Genomic DNA, 13,321 nt, shown 5'->3' with positions numbered 1-13,321 from the left:
TAAGTGACTTGGCGGACCACGTTAAATGATGGGGCGGACCACTTTAAGTGACTTGGCGGACCACGTTAAGTGACTTGGCGGACCACGTTAAGTGACTTGGTGGACCACGTTAAATGATGGGGCGGACCACTTTAAGTGACTTGGCGGACCACGTTAAGTGACTTGGCGGACCACGTTAAGTGACTTGGCGGACCACGCTAAGTGACGCGGCGGAGCACGTTAAGTGACTTGGCGGAGCACGTTAAGTGACTTGGCGGAGCACGTTAAGTGACGTGGCGGACCACGTTAAGTGACTTGGCGGACCACGTTAAGTGACTTGGCGGACCACGTTAAATGACTTGGCACACAATGTTAAGTGATGTGGCAGACCACGTTAAGTGACTTGGCGGACCACGTAAAATGATGTGGCGGACAACGTTAAGTGACTTGGTGGACCACGTTAAGTGACTTGGCAGACCACGTTAAATGACTTGGCGCACAATGTTAAGTGATGTGGCAGACCACGTTAAGTGACTTAGCGGACCACGTTAAATGATGTGGCGGACCACTTTAAGTGACTTGGCGGACCACATTAAATGATGTGGCGGACCATGTTAAATGACTTGGCGCACAATGTTAAGTAATGTGGCAGACCACGTTAAGTGACTTGGCGGACCACGTTAAATGATGGGGCGGACCACTTTAAGTGACTTGGCGGACCACGTTAAGTGACTTGGCGGACCACGTTAAGTGACTTGGCGGACCACGCTAAGTGACGCGGCGGAGCACGTTAAGTGACTTGGCGGAGCACGTTAAGTGACTTGGCGGAGCACGTTAAGTGACGTGGCGGACCACGTTAAGTGACTTGGCGGACCACGTTAAGTGACTTGGCGGACCACGTTAAATGACTTGGCACACAATGTTAAGTGATGTGGCAGACCACGTTAAGTGACTTGGCGGACCACGTAAAATGATGTGGCGGACAACGTTAAGTGACTTGGTGGACCACGTTAAGTGACTTGGCAGACCACGTTAAATGACTTGGCGCACAATGTTAAGTGATGTGGCAGACCACGTTAAGTGACTTGGCGGACCACGTTAAATGATGTGGCGGACCACTTTAAGTGACTTGGCGGACCACATTAAATGATGTGGCGGACCACGTTAAATGACTTGGCGCACAATGTTAAGTAATGTGGCAGACCACGTTAAGTGACTTGGCGGACCACGTTAAATGATGGGGCGGACCACTTTAAGTGACTTGGCGGACCATGTTAAGTGACTTGGCGGACCACGTTAAGTGACTTGGCGGACCACGTTAAGTGACGCGGCGGAGCACGTTAAGTGACTTGGCGGAGCACGTTAAGTGACTTGGCGGAGCACGTTAAGTGACGTGGCGGACCACGTTAAGTGACTTGGCGGAGCACGTTAAGTGACTTGGCGGAGCACGTTAAGTGACTTGGCGGAGCACGTTAAGTGACTTGGCGGAGCACGTTAAGTGACGTGGCGGACCACGTTAAGTGACTTGGCGGAGCACGTTAAGTGACTTGGCGGAGCACGTTAAGTGACTTGGCGGAGCACGTTAAGTGACGTGGCGGACCACGTTAAGTGACTTGGCGGACCACGTTAAGTGACTTGGCGGAGCACGTTAAGTGACTTGGCGGAGCACGTTAAGTGACGTGGCGGACCAGGTTAAGTGACGTGGCGGACCACCTTAATTGACTTGGCGGAGCACGTTAAGTGACGTGGCGGCAGGCCTGGCCCTAACCAATCTGGCGCCCTAGGCAAGATTTTAGGTGGCGCCCCCCCACATCGGCAGTGAAGTGTATATACTCACAAGAAACCGAATAGCTTTGTCTTTGACCTTTTTTTTTACTTAAAGAAAGCAAATTAACATATTATATGAGAATGTTATGTTATGAATATCTTTAACCGAATCACAGCAGTGCTCAAAATAAAAAACAGCATTCCCTCTCATGTGATATTGCTTTATTAACATTAATGATGTGCACTTTAACAACTAGGCTTACAACTATACCTAATATATAAAGGGGTGGAAAAGTGATTACCTGCAGGTCAAACATTAGCTAACCAGAAGGCAATAACAATGTAAACAAAAAACACCTGCTTAAAAGATCTAATACAAATGTCCCTGAGGAATGTAAGGTGGGAGTACTGTAATTACCTAACGTTACATTATTATTTTCCATAACAATTTAGCCCCCTCCACAATATTAACCCGACGTTAAAACAGAACTAGCTATTTATTGATTAGCAATTGCCAAATCATGTAATATTAGCTTAATGCTAAAAAGCCAGGTTACTATCACATTCTGTAACAGACAAATAATTTCATGTAGGCTAACGTTACATACCTGCTACCTCTGTCTATTTCTCGTTTCTCCTCCTCTTCTTTTTTCTTCCCTGGGCACCTGACAGTTTTGGCCGTTTTGACATCTTGTGTTGATTTTTTGATGTGGTGACGTCCAAAAAAAGTCATGATACGGGAAGGGAGGGGGCGCACTGTGCGGGGGGAGGGGGGGCGTAATGTTGTAACAAATAATATTTCTATTAAATAGGCTTTACTTTGCATTTTAATTAACATGGGATTATTTTTGTATTTAGAATTAATACTACCAACTTTTTTTTTTTTTTCTCCAACATTTGTGGCACTGGCGTGGCGCCCCCTGATGGACGGCGCCCTTAGCATTTGCCTATACGACCTATGCCACGGGCCGGCCCTGCGTGGCGGACCACGTTAAGTGACTTGGCGGAGCATGTTAAGTGACGTGGCGGACCACGTTAAGTGACTTGGCGGAGCACGTTAAGTGACGTGGCGGACCACGTTAAGTGACGTGGCGGACCACGTTAAGTGACGTGGCGGACCACGTTAAGTGACTTGGCGGACCATGTTAAATGATGTGGCGAGCCACGTTAAACAACATGGTAAACCACATAAAATGACTTTGCAGACCAGATCTGGCCGCCAGGCCTTGACTTGAACACCTGTGATCTAGCGTATTATACAGTACATAAAAAACAACAGCAAGCGAGTCAGAGCTTTTCTTACGGTCACTCACACACACCCCAGATACCCCACTGGGAAAAGTATCGCACAGGTCGTAATGGAGGAGGTTGGAGTTATGATGCAAGTTTTTAATGATAGCAAAGCGGAGAATTATGACATCCATTAAAAAATATATTTACCAGTTAACATTTCACTGATATTAAAAAACAAAATAGTACTTTAGTTGTATAAATGGTCTTGCAAGGAGTCGTCAACACAGTGCTTGATAAGCACCAAATCATGTAAAGTCAATTCACAATAAAGAGAGAAAGAAACACTAGCAGTGCATGGTGGTAGATGGCCACAATATATCCCACCCGACCTTCTCCAGTAGTTTTTGATGCTACATATACACTACCGTTCAAAAGTTTGGGGTCACATTGAAATGTCCTTATTTTTGAAGGAAAAGCACTGTACTTTTCAATGAAGATAACATTAAACTAGTCTTAACTTTAAAGAAATACACTCTATACATTGCTAATGTAGTAAATGACTATTCTAGCTGCAAATGTCTGGTTTTTGGTGCAATATCTACATAGGTGTATAGAGGCCCATTTCCAGCAACTATCACTCCAGTGTTCTAATGGTACAATGTGTTTGCTCATTGGCTCAGAAGGCTAATTGATGATTAGAAAACCCTTGTGCAATCATGTTCACACATCTGAAAACAGTTTAGCTCGTTACAGAAGCTACAAAACTGACCTTCCTTTGAGCAGATTGAGTTTCTGGAGCATCACATTTGTGGGGTCAATTAAACGCTCAAAATGGCCAGAAAAAGAGAACTTTCATCTGAAACTCGACAGTCTATTCTTGTTCTTAGAAATGAAGGCTATTCCACAAAATTGTTTGGGTGACCCCAAACTTTTGAACGGTAGTGTATATTTATATTAATATATATGTATGTAACACAGAACAATGACTGCACAGGTGGGAAATTGAAGCGTGGGACAGAACGCGAGTGGGAACTTACCCAAGCTGCTCCATCCTCTCACGTCCATCTGCCCGACGCTGGCTGCGTACTGCATCCGCATGAATCTGCCCATTAAAATCCATGCATGAACAAACTAAACATTGAAACTAATAAGATGCAAAATAGGTTTGGCTGGGTATACATGACAAGGTCTGTGGCAGGGGACTTCATTAGTGAACGAGAGCTGGATCAAAACACGTATTTTCATAAAAACAACTGGTTATAGCTGCATCATATGAGCGATGTTCTTAATAACCTTGGCCTGTAACACGAAACCAAAAAGATTAGAAGACAAATTATGAGATGTTACATAATAGTTATTCCACTGAATCTTGAATGTTTTTTTGTTATTTTTACTTTCAATCTGATCAAATACATAACCTAACACTTATTAGTCCATCTCAGGCAGCTTTATATCATTTTTGGGGTTAAGTTCCTACGCCTAAGTCGACCTATTTTTGTAACAGGACTGAGTTTTTAGCATAATTACATGAAGTATGGCTACGTGGCATTTGTGCTAATAACATGTTGACAAAAAAACAACAATATGTTATAAATAACATAAAAAATAGTAACAGGACTGTAATAAATGAGTGACCTTACTTGCAGAAGATCTGAATGATGCAACTTCCTGTGGACCATGTGACTTGTGGAGGGGAGGGTGTGTGTGTGATGTGTTAGGGTAACAGGACTGAGTGAAAACCCACAAATAATGCAGAAAAATGTGATGAAATAGTAACTTTATGAACTGTATTCTTACCTAACAGAAGCTTGGCGATGGTGCAGGCTAGAGGTTGACACCTCCTGGTGGTCATAGACAGTCATTGCATTTTAAATTGGCCCACTTTTAGCTCGACTAAGTACATAAACAAAAAATCAGTAAACACCAAAAGCCTCTTAAAATTGCATTAAAGTGTTGACTTACCTTCTTAACAAATTGCAGGTGTCATGCAGTGCTACAAAATGACCCAGCATGCATACATAAGCAGTCACCTTGCCAGCAGGTGTTATTAATATCAATAATGACACTCAAGTGTCTGCTAGCATCCACAACACCCTCTTTAACAGATTGGATACACCTGGGTTATTTTTTGGTGGGTCCAGTATCAATCCACACTTGTTATAAGTGACATTCTTAAACAAACATTTTATTCATGTTTGCAATTATGTGCCAAAAAATAACAATAAAAACTGCTACCCATCTATGTAATGCATTTCTTTCCTGATTAAAAAAACCAAAACATTATCACATTGCATAAGAGTGGCTAGGAAGCATGCAAAATACAGGTAACATCTTCAAAGAGCTTAATTGTATAAGAATATAACACTTTTCACAAAAAACACTGTTGGCAAGGGTTAAAAAAAAAAGAGTCTAATTTGGTCCATGATTACGCACAAGAATGCTCAATTATTCAGTACCAATCAAAAATACTTTTAAAAAAGGGTCTTTCTTGGAAGAGCTTTTCACAAGGCCACAAGTGACAAATATAAAATACAAAGTGATTAGGTAACAAATAAAAACAGCAGACGATGCTAACAACAAAAAGAAAACTCCCGCTTTTAAACCACAGGCTTTTTTTTTTTTTATACATTCCGGCCCACAAACAATGACTTGATAGTATATATATTACATATTATTACACAAGTGGAACTATGAGACCACATAAGGAACAACATTGCACAAAGTAATGGAATAAGTCATACAAAATTGCTATTAAAAAAACACAATTGTACAGTTTTACACACAAAAAAAAAAAAAACAGTAAAAATGAGGTCACTATTATTTCATCTGTATAAAAAGTTTGATTAAAAAAGCCCCTTGCTCTTCTTCAGGTTCTTCTGCTTCCAGTTGGGCAGGGCGTTGAACTCCACCCGACTCAGCTCCAGAAGGTTCTGCAGCGAGGGAACGTTACAAGAGCAATCTTACAAGCTTGGTAATACGTTATTTAGATTTTTTTCTTCCCCATGCGGTTGTTTACAATTAACTAATTCCTGTCAACAATGGTGGCGGACTTACTGCTATTACAACATTGGTTCTGTTGCCGCTGGGATGCAATACACTTGTTGATTGACGACCACATTGGAAATAACTCTTTAATTATTGCCTTCTTCCATGTCTCCGAGTGCTAGTTTGCTCGTGTTGACTGTTTTACAGGGATTTTACCTTAAAGTCCTGGTCAGAGAGGTAATCCTCCAGGCGGAGAGGGTCCACCCCGTCAGGAAGGGGCGACCTGGTGAGCTCCTCGATGGAATACTGCAGCTTACTCAGCTTGGACAGCACCTCCTTCACTAAGGCCACTTTGTTTTTGGAGCTCTCAGTCTGCATGCAAGCAATGTGTCGTTACCATCATCATCATGCACTGACAGAGTTCCTTCTAGAGAAAACTGTAGTATTTCTCACTTTTGAGATGCTGGGGTCCTTCTTCCAGTATGGGAAAATGTTGGTAAAGGTGAGCGGCTCACAGCCTGCCGTGACGAGATACGCCTGAGGGGGGCGCCGAGAACTCTTTTCTGAAAAGCCAGCGTGGAGAAGATAGTCATAAACTAGCGATGGGCGTATAGATACCGAAATATCAATACTAAGGTATACTGGTATCGATTCTCATATTACAATACCTGTGGGAGATGTGTATTCTTTTCAAGAATGAATGACACACTCTAATTTCAGATAAGCTACAGTGCATCCGGAAAGTATTCACAGCGCTTAACTTTTTCCACATTTTGTTATTTTACAGCGTTATTAGAAAATGGGATAAATTAATTTTTGTCCTAAAAAATTCTACACACAATGTTACGGCTGCGCCTATGGACACGCCCACGGGCGTTCCTCTCCAGCTGCGGCCGCATTTTATTAATAATGGTGTGTGTTTGGGCTACAATGATTCATCGATTAATTTAGTTAGAATAAAACTTTGATTTGTATTTTGTCACTTTGGTGAATTGTTTAATGAGTTCAATGAATAAAATCCATTGTTTCCGCAAGACTGCTTCAAAGGGCACACATGAGAGCAGTGCACCTACAGTGATGTAGATCGCACTGCAGGGGATGTGGTCTGTTTGTCTGTGTGCGTGTGTGAGAGTGTGGTACTGTGGTGGGGGACAGTGGAGTGCGGAGAGAGTTGGCTCAAAGATGAAGGGGAAAGAAAGCAATGGGCCCAAAGAAGACGCGAGAAGCTGTTGAAAGTTTTGCGATTGTTTAAAAGTGTAAAAGACATATAGCTCGGTGAAATATTTGCACTGTCAAACGAAACAATGATGCAGCACGTGGCAAGAAAGCACCCTTCATATTTAAAAGCAAACCAACTAGAAACAAGGTTTAACGATTTTCTCTTTCAAATATAACATACATTGGTACCACCATGGTATAAGAGCAATTTCAATGTTATGTGCATTTATATGAAGAAATACAAAAGGTAATCACAAAAACCCTTGTTCATCTGAACTATTTTCCCTAAATGATGCAATAGGCTACAAAGTGGGATTTATTTGATTAATCGAACAAATTAATTGATAGATTACTCGATTACTAATAAGGTCAAAAGCTGCAGCCCTATAGTGTGGGTTTTAATTTATTCCAATATCAGTGATACCAAGCTCAGGTTTACTTGTATAGGTAAGAAACACTTTACAGTACAGTACACTTTTTTGATTACATTAAAATTTGAGGAATATTGCACCTTTGCAATAACTCCTTATTCAGCCATACTGCATAGTGCAGAAAACCTTTACCATATTTCATAGAAAAAGGGAGCAGGTGTATCTCGCACTGCAAATACTGTAATGCTTAGTTTATTTCACCTTTGCAGTACTGCAGCGTCGTCTCCATGGCACACTTCCTCTCGTTGTCCCAGCGCATCTTTGCCGAGCCCGTGCACTGCTCCTCTTCCGGCTGCCAGCCCTGCCAAAGGTACACCTCCATGCGGTTGTCCAGCAGGAACAGTGCTGGAGCAGGAACAGGCGTTATGAGCACACCTGAGGGGACGATCACATGCAACGACGTGCTGGTGTGAAAGGTACCGGGCTGCTGGGCGGAGTAGAGGTTCTCCTGCAGGAAAGGCATGGCCATGACGCCCTCCGTCACCCTGGCAGGATACAGATACTCCTCCCCTTCGAAGACACCAGAACTGGCACCCAGGCGGAACAGCCTCGGGGTGTAATTGTACTTCCCTGGGTCTGAAAGCACAATTCCTTAACATCAGTGATGATGGATGACGAATAGAAGCCATCAGTTTCTAGGTGAAACACCTTGAAGCATGCAATCGTAGGACTTCCTGTCCTGCACGCTAAGAACCTTCAGGAATTCTGCAGGCTCAGCTCCTTCCTCGATCTCCTCCGCCTTTACCCGGCTGCTGCTTTTCAGACCCAACTCAGACGGACACCTTGAAGCGAGAGCGAGACACGTGTTAGGAGGTTCGCCACCTCTGATCTCCACTTGTGTACCTCCTACCTCTGGCTGAGAAGGTCCACGGCCCTCTTAGCCACCTGCATGGCGCCGGCGTGCACTTTACATCCTCGCCACACGTAGAGACGGCCATCCCGAGCGTGAAGCAGGACAAGAACGGCCCGCGAGCGCAGGCTGGCGCTGTGGCAGTCCACCTCCACCAGCATGGCCTCCACGTCCGCCTCACCGCGGACGCAGAACAACCTCCAACCTGCTGGAGAAGCGACACAGAAAAGGTTAAAGGCAGGATACTTTGGAAAAAGATGTTATCCACATTGTTTTTTTTATATACCGGAGGTTTTGACAGAGTCCTCTCGACTGCCCTTGTGGATGATCAAACCTCCCTGGAACAGCTGGAGGAAGCACGGGGGCTCTTTTCCCTGAGTCACCAGAACCTGGAATTCAGTCAATACATATAATGTTTTTATTTCATGGCTGTTTACTCTCACTGGACACATTAAGTGCACCTGCACAATCTAATAAAGTTGGATCAATAACTTTGACAATAACATAATAAACAATAATAATGGTGAGTTTTGGGTCACATTATCAATATTATGGTGGCTCTATTTCTTAATAGCATGTACTTAGTGACACTAGAGGGGCAAATATTAGAAATACATCCAAGTAGCAGTGGTTACTCATAAATGACTTCATTTATTTGTTGAGAAGTGGAGACTGACCAAAGGAAGATTTTAATGACATTTTGGTGCACATTAATGTGTTTTTCTAAACCTATAATATTGCAGTGGGTGTTTTTAGACATTTCTCAGTGTATCATGCCTGAACGTAAAAAAAAAAGTTCATATACTCTATAACTTGTTTTTATTTTGAAATGAAAATGACATATTCCTCCTCGATGTACACACAATGCACTGATATACCGGTAAATGAAATACAGTGTAACCTCGATTCACAAACGTTTACATCACGCCAAATATGTCTCTGTGTGCGAACGCTTCATTCATTCATTTTGATGACATCTCATCTTGTACACACAACATTTTGAAGAGACCGGGGTTCCTACATCACATTTTGTTTACGTCATGTGCGCAAGAGCTTCGAGGATAGGCGGCACAACTAAGTGTATTTCCACAATTGTCGTACCTTGCGCCGGTCAGAGCTGTGTCAGCCTGTCTTAGAGATCACTTTGTGTGATCAGAAACACTTTAAATGTGTCCAAACTCTCACAGTCTTGCTATGTAGCTTCGGGTTGATAGGCAACCATTGAGCTAGCATATTAGCTAGTTAGCCGGCGGCTTGCGACACCTTCAGTTTGAGGATTTTATCAGCAAAAGGGGCTTTGCTCTGCAGCAAGTCTTTGATTGTGATGAGACCGAAAAAGATGCCACAGCGGACCTTTATTACAGCGAAGGACAAGAGACTACCGGGACACAAGCCGATGAAGGATCGTTTCACACTGCTAATTTGCGCTAACGCTAGCGGTGACTACGTGAAGCCACTGCTTGTTTATCACTCCGAAACTCCCAGAGCGTTCAACAATGCCACAAATATTCACAGACACAAGGTAAAATGATTTCATTTTTTTTGTTTTATACACATTATAGAGTCTTCAAAGTGTGCAGTTTTTTTTTTTACTAAAATAAGGACCTTTGTCGAAGCGAGAACCAATTATTCATGTTTACATTGATTCTTATGGGGTATCCTGCTTCAGGATGTAAACTTTCCGGTTGGCGAACCAGATTCATCCATGAAGGAAAGAAGAAAGTGAAGTTTATAACTGAATACATTTACATAAGCATAAAAAATAGTTTCCTTTTTATTATTTTTTCAAATAAATTAAGTAACGTTTATGACAACCTTTTTCCAAAACACAATATAGAATGTGAGATATAAAAGGAAAATGCATACATTTATCATTTGTTTTCAAAACGCTTACAAAAAAGTGGGACCCCAAAAATTTACTGCGGGATCCCATTTTTATGACTTGATGGGGTCCCTAGAACCCCATTTTGAAAATTCCTAGCGCCAACCCTGATGGAGTATTGGTTCGTAAACCGGGTTTCCACTGTATCACATTTTGTGGTGTGTATAATTGTACTTTAATCATTATTTCATGCATGAATATTCTTTCCTGTGTATACCGTATATGTTTATTTAGGGCTGTCAAAATAAACAAGTTAATTCCTGTGATTAATCACAAAAAATGTACGCATTAATCATGCACTTTATTTTGACCGTACAAGCTCATTTAGTTTAACAGCTATACGATCAGTGATCAGATCAATGCACATGTCAGTACAAAAATGAGTGAAGAGACTCCAACTGGTGTGTTCGCTGGCAAATTCCACTTCAAAATACAGGCTGACAGAACTTTAGATAAAACTGTTGCTACGTTTTGTGCAAATAATTGACAGGCATTCAAGTAAAAGTAGTAGAGTAAAACGTTCCTTTTGACATTCTGACAATAAAATGGTCTATATTTAGGCAAATTTTAATTATGCAAGCATCAAAATGTAATAATTCTGATTAAAAAAAGCAATAATTTGACTAATTTATTTATATGTACAAAGTCAATTGCACAGGTTTCTCTACAATAAAATTATTTGTTCTTTGGCCTATGTGCTTGTCCCCTCGTTTCTACACTACTGTGTTAAATTTCACTGACAGTAGATAATTTCCAGTCACTCTGGTTATTGCTATTGTATTAAGTGGCAGCTGTTAATTAATTCATCGTAATTACTTGGAAGCGATGCAGACACGTTGAATAAACAACACGAGTGAGCATGCTGTGGGTTTTACCTTTGGGGTTATTGTTTTTCAAATGTATTTATCCTATTGAATTATGTTGTGAAATGTGTCAGTTATTATTAGAAACTGACAAGGAGTGATCGCATTACAGTTAAACAGTCCAAAATGTGGCCTTATTCTGGCAGCAGCTTATTTTTTTATTGACTCTTGACATATTGTAAAAATAAAATTACGTACAGTACAGGCCAAAAGTTTGGACACACCTTCTTATTTCAATGCACTTTCTTTATTTTCATGACTATTTACACTGTAGATTGTCACTGAAGGCATCAAAACTATGACACTTGTGAAGTGAAAACCATTTCAGGTGACTACCTCTTGAAGCTCATCGAGAGAATGCCAAGAGTGTGCAAAGCAGTAATCAGAGCAAAGGGTGGCTATTTTGAAGAAATGTTTTCAGTTATTTCACCTTTTTTAACTCCACATGTGTTCATTAATAGTTTTGATGCCTTCAGTGACAATCTACAATGTAAATAGTCATGAAAATAAAGAAAAAGCATTGAATGAGGAGAAGGTGTGTCCAAACTTTTGGACTGTACTGTATATCATTAGATATTACACTAATTTGCTTGAGCACCCTTTAAAGGGGTCTTCTTATGCAAAACCAAATTTTCTTACCCATTGGCACCTGCTTTTGTTTATTTGGGATCCTCATAAGTCCCTAAAATTTGAAATCCAACCGTGGAGGCATATTCATTAAAACAATCTGATTTTCTTCCAAACTTGCTCCTAACGAGCCGTTTGGAATTTGAGACTTTAGTGACTTATTTTTCCTTTTGTCAGCGGATAACTCCATATATGGTAGAGGAGTATCCACAGAGCTTAGCACAACTACGCCATTTTTATTCAGTTGTAATCTAAAGTTGTAGTCAGTGAGTTCCTTTTTCTTCCCTATCCTCTTGTTGTGGGGCAGACTGGCTCGTACATGCACATGCATCCTGTGCTGTTGCCATTTCTAATATAAAGTAGCGTATTGGTCGAAGTTATATTTGTCAGTAGACACACTAAAAACTACAACATGGCTGACGGGGTGGAGACGCAGTGGAAAATGGCTTGGGCTGGATGAGGGCTTTGGCAAGTAAATAAAAACGCCCATAAAAAGCCACATTCTGAAGAGACAGAAAGCGGCTTGAAAATGGTCCGTAAAACAAAATCCATGCAAAATGTTGTCCAAAGAATGATCATTACATGTTATGTAGACCACAAGGAAGTGTTTTAAACGTAGAAAAACAATTATAATATGACCCCTTTAAAACAGAGCTGAGATGCTGATATTTTTTTCAGATAGCTTAGTATAAAGTCACATACACTGATTGGTTATAGCAGTGATTCTCAAACTGTGGTACGCGAGCTCCATCAAGTGGTATGCCAAAGAATCACTTAATTAAATATTCAAACCCAGTGTTACTGTTTAAACCAGGGGTGTCAAACTCATTTTAGTTCAGTGCCCACATGGAGGAAAATCTGTGCATACGCGGGCCGGACTATTAAAATCATGGCATTGAAACAAAAACAAAAAAGACAGCTTCATATTGTTTTTTTTGTCTTACTTTGACCAAAAATAGAACAAACACATTCTGAAAAATATTACAATAAAAACATAGAAAAAAATACCGGCAGCAGTAAAGTTTAGATCCATGAAGGAAAGAAGAAAGTGAAGTTTATAACTGAATACATTTACATATGCATAAAAATTAGTTTCCTTTTTATTATTTTTTCAAATGAATTAAGTAACGTTTATGACAACCTTTTTCCAAAACACAATATAGAATGTGAGATATAAAAGGATAATGCATACCGTACATTTATCATTTGTTTTCAAAACACTTACAAAAAGGTGGGACCCCAAAAATTTACTGCGGGATCCCATTTTTATGACTTGATGGGGTCCCTGGAACCCCCTTTTGAAAATTCCTAGCACCAACACTGATGGAGTATTGGTGCGTGCAAAACAGCAGCAGGCAGCTGTGGCCTGCGGGCCGGTTTTAATACTAATCAAATATCATCTTGGGGGCCATAGATAATTCATTGATTTTGACACCCCTGGTTTAAACTGTGTGTAATGTTATAGTGTTAATAAGGCTTAGTCCTA

At 41.1% G+C, this 13,321-nt stretch overlaps 1 protein-coding gene across 4 annotated transcripts in view; it reads right to left on the bottom strand.

Annotated features, from left to right (window-relative positions):
- Nucleotides 1–5,141: 5,141 nt before the first annotated feature.
- svild (supervillin d) overlaps nucleotides 5,142–13,321 on the bottom strand; it is a 109,481-nt gene continuing 101,301 nt past the window's right edge. For 2 of the 4 annotated variants that reach the window (XM_062055680.1, XM_062055682.1), the window contains 8 exons: nucleotides 8,750–8,852; nucleotides 8,464–8,671; nucleotides 8,262–8,395; nucleotides 8,034–8,189; nucleotides 7,815–7,958; nucleotides 6,418–6,527; nucleotides 6,181–6,336; nucleotides 5,143–5,909 (listed from right to left, as the gene is read on the bottom strand). In XM_062055680.1, coding sequence (XP_061911664.1) covers nucleotides 5,823–5,909; nucleotides 6,181–6,336; nucleotides 6,418–6,527; nucleotides 7,815–7,958; nucleotides 8,034–8,189; nucleotides 8,262–8,395; nucleotides 8,464–8,671; nucleotides 8,750–8,852 — 1,098 coding nt within the window. In that variant the 3' untranslated portion in view covers nucleotides 5,143–5,822. Of the gene's footprint in view, nucleotides 5,910–6,180; nucleotides 6,337–6,417; nucleotides 6,528–7,814; nucleotides 7,959–8,033; nucleotides 8,190–8,261; nucleotides 8,396–8,463; nucleotides 8,672–8,749; nucleotides 8,853–13,321 lie in introns of all 4 variants that reach the window. The other 2 variants (XM_062055681.1, XM_062055683.1) reach the window with 2 other exon arrangements.

Source organism: Entelurus aequoreus, linkage group LG08 (genome assembly GCF_033978785.1).
Source record: "Entelurus aequoreus isolate RoL-2023_Sb linkage group LG08, RoL_Eaeq_v1.1, whole genome shotgun sequence".
NCBI classification, from domain to species: Eukaryota; Metazoa; Chordata; class Actinopteri; order Syngnathiformes; family Syngnathidae; genus Entelurus; species Entelurus aequoreus.
Note: the sequence above shows the minus strand (reverse complement) of the source record. Positions and strands in the feature narration are given on the sequence as shown.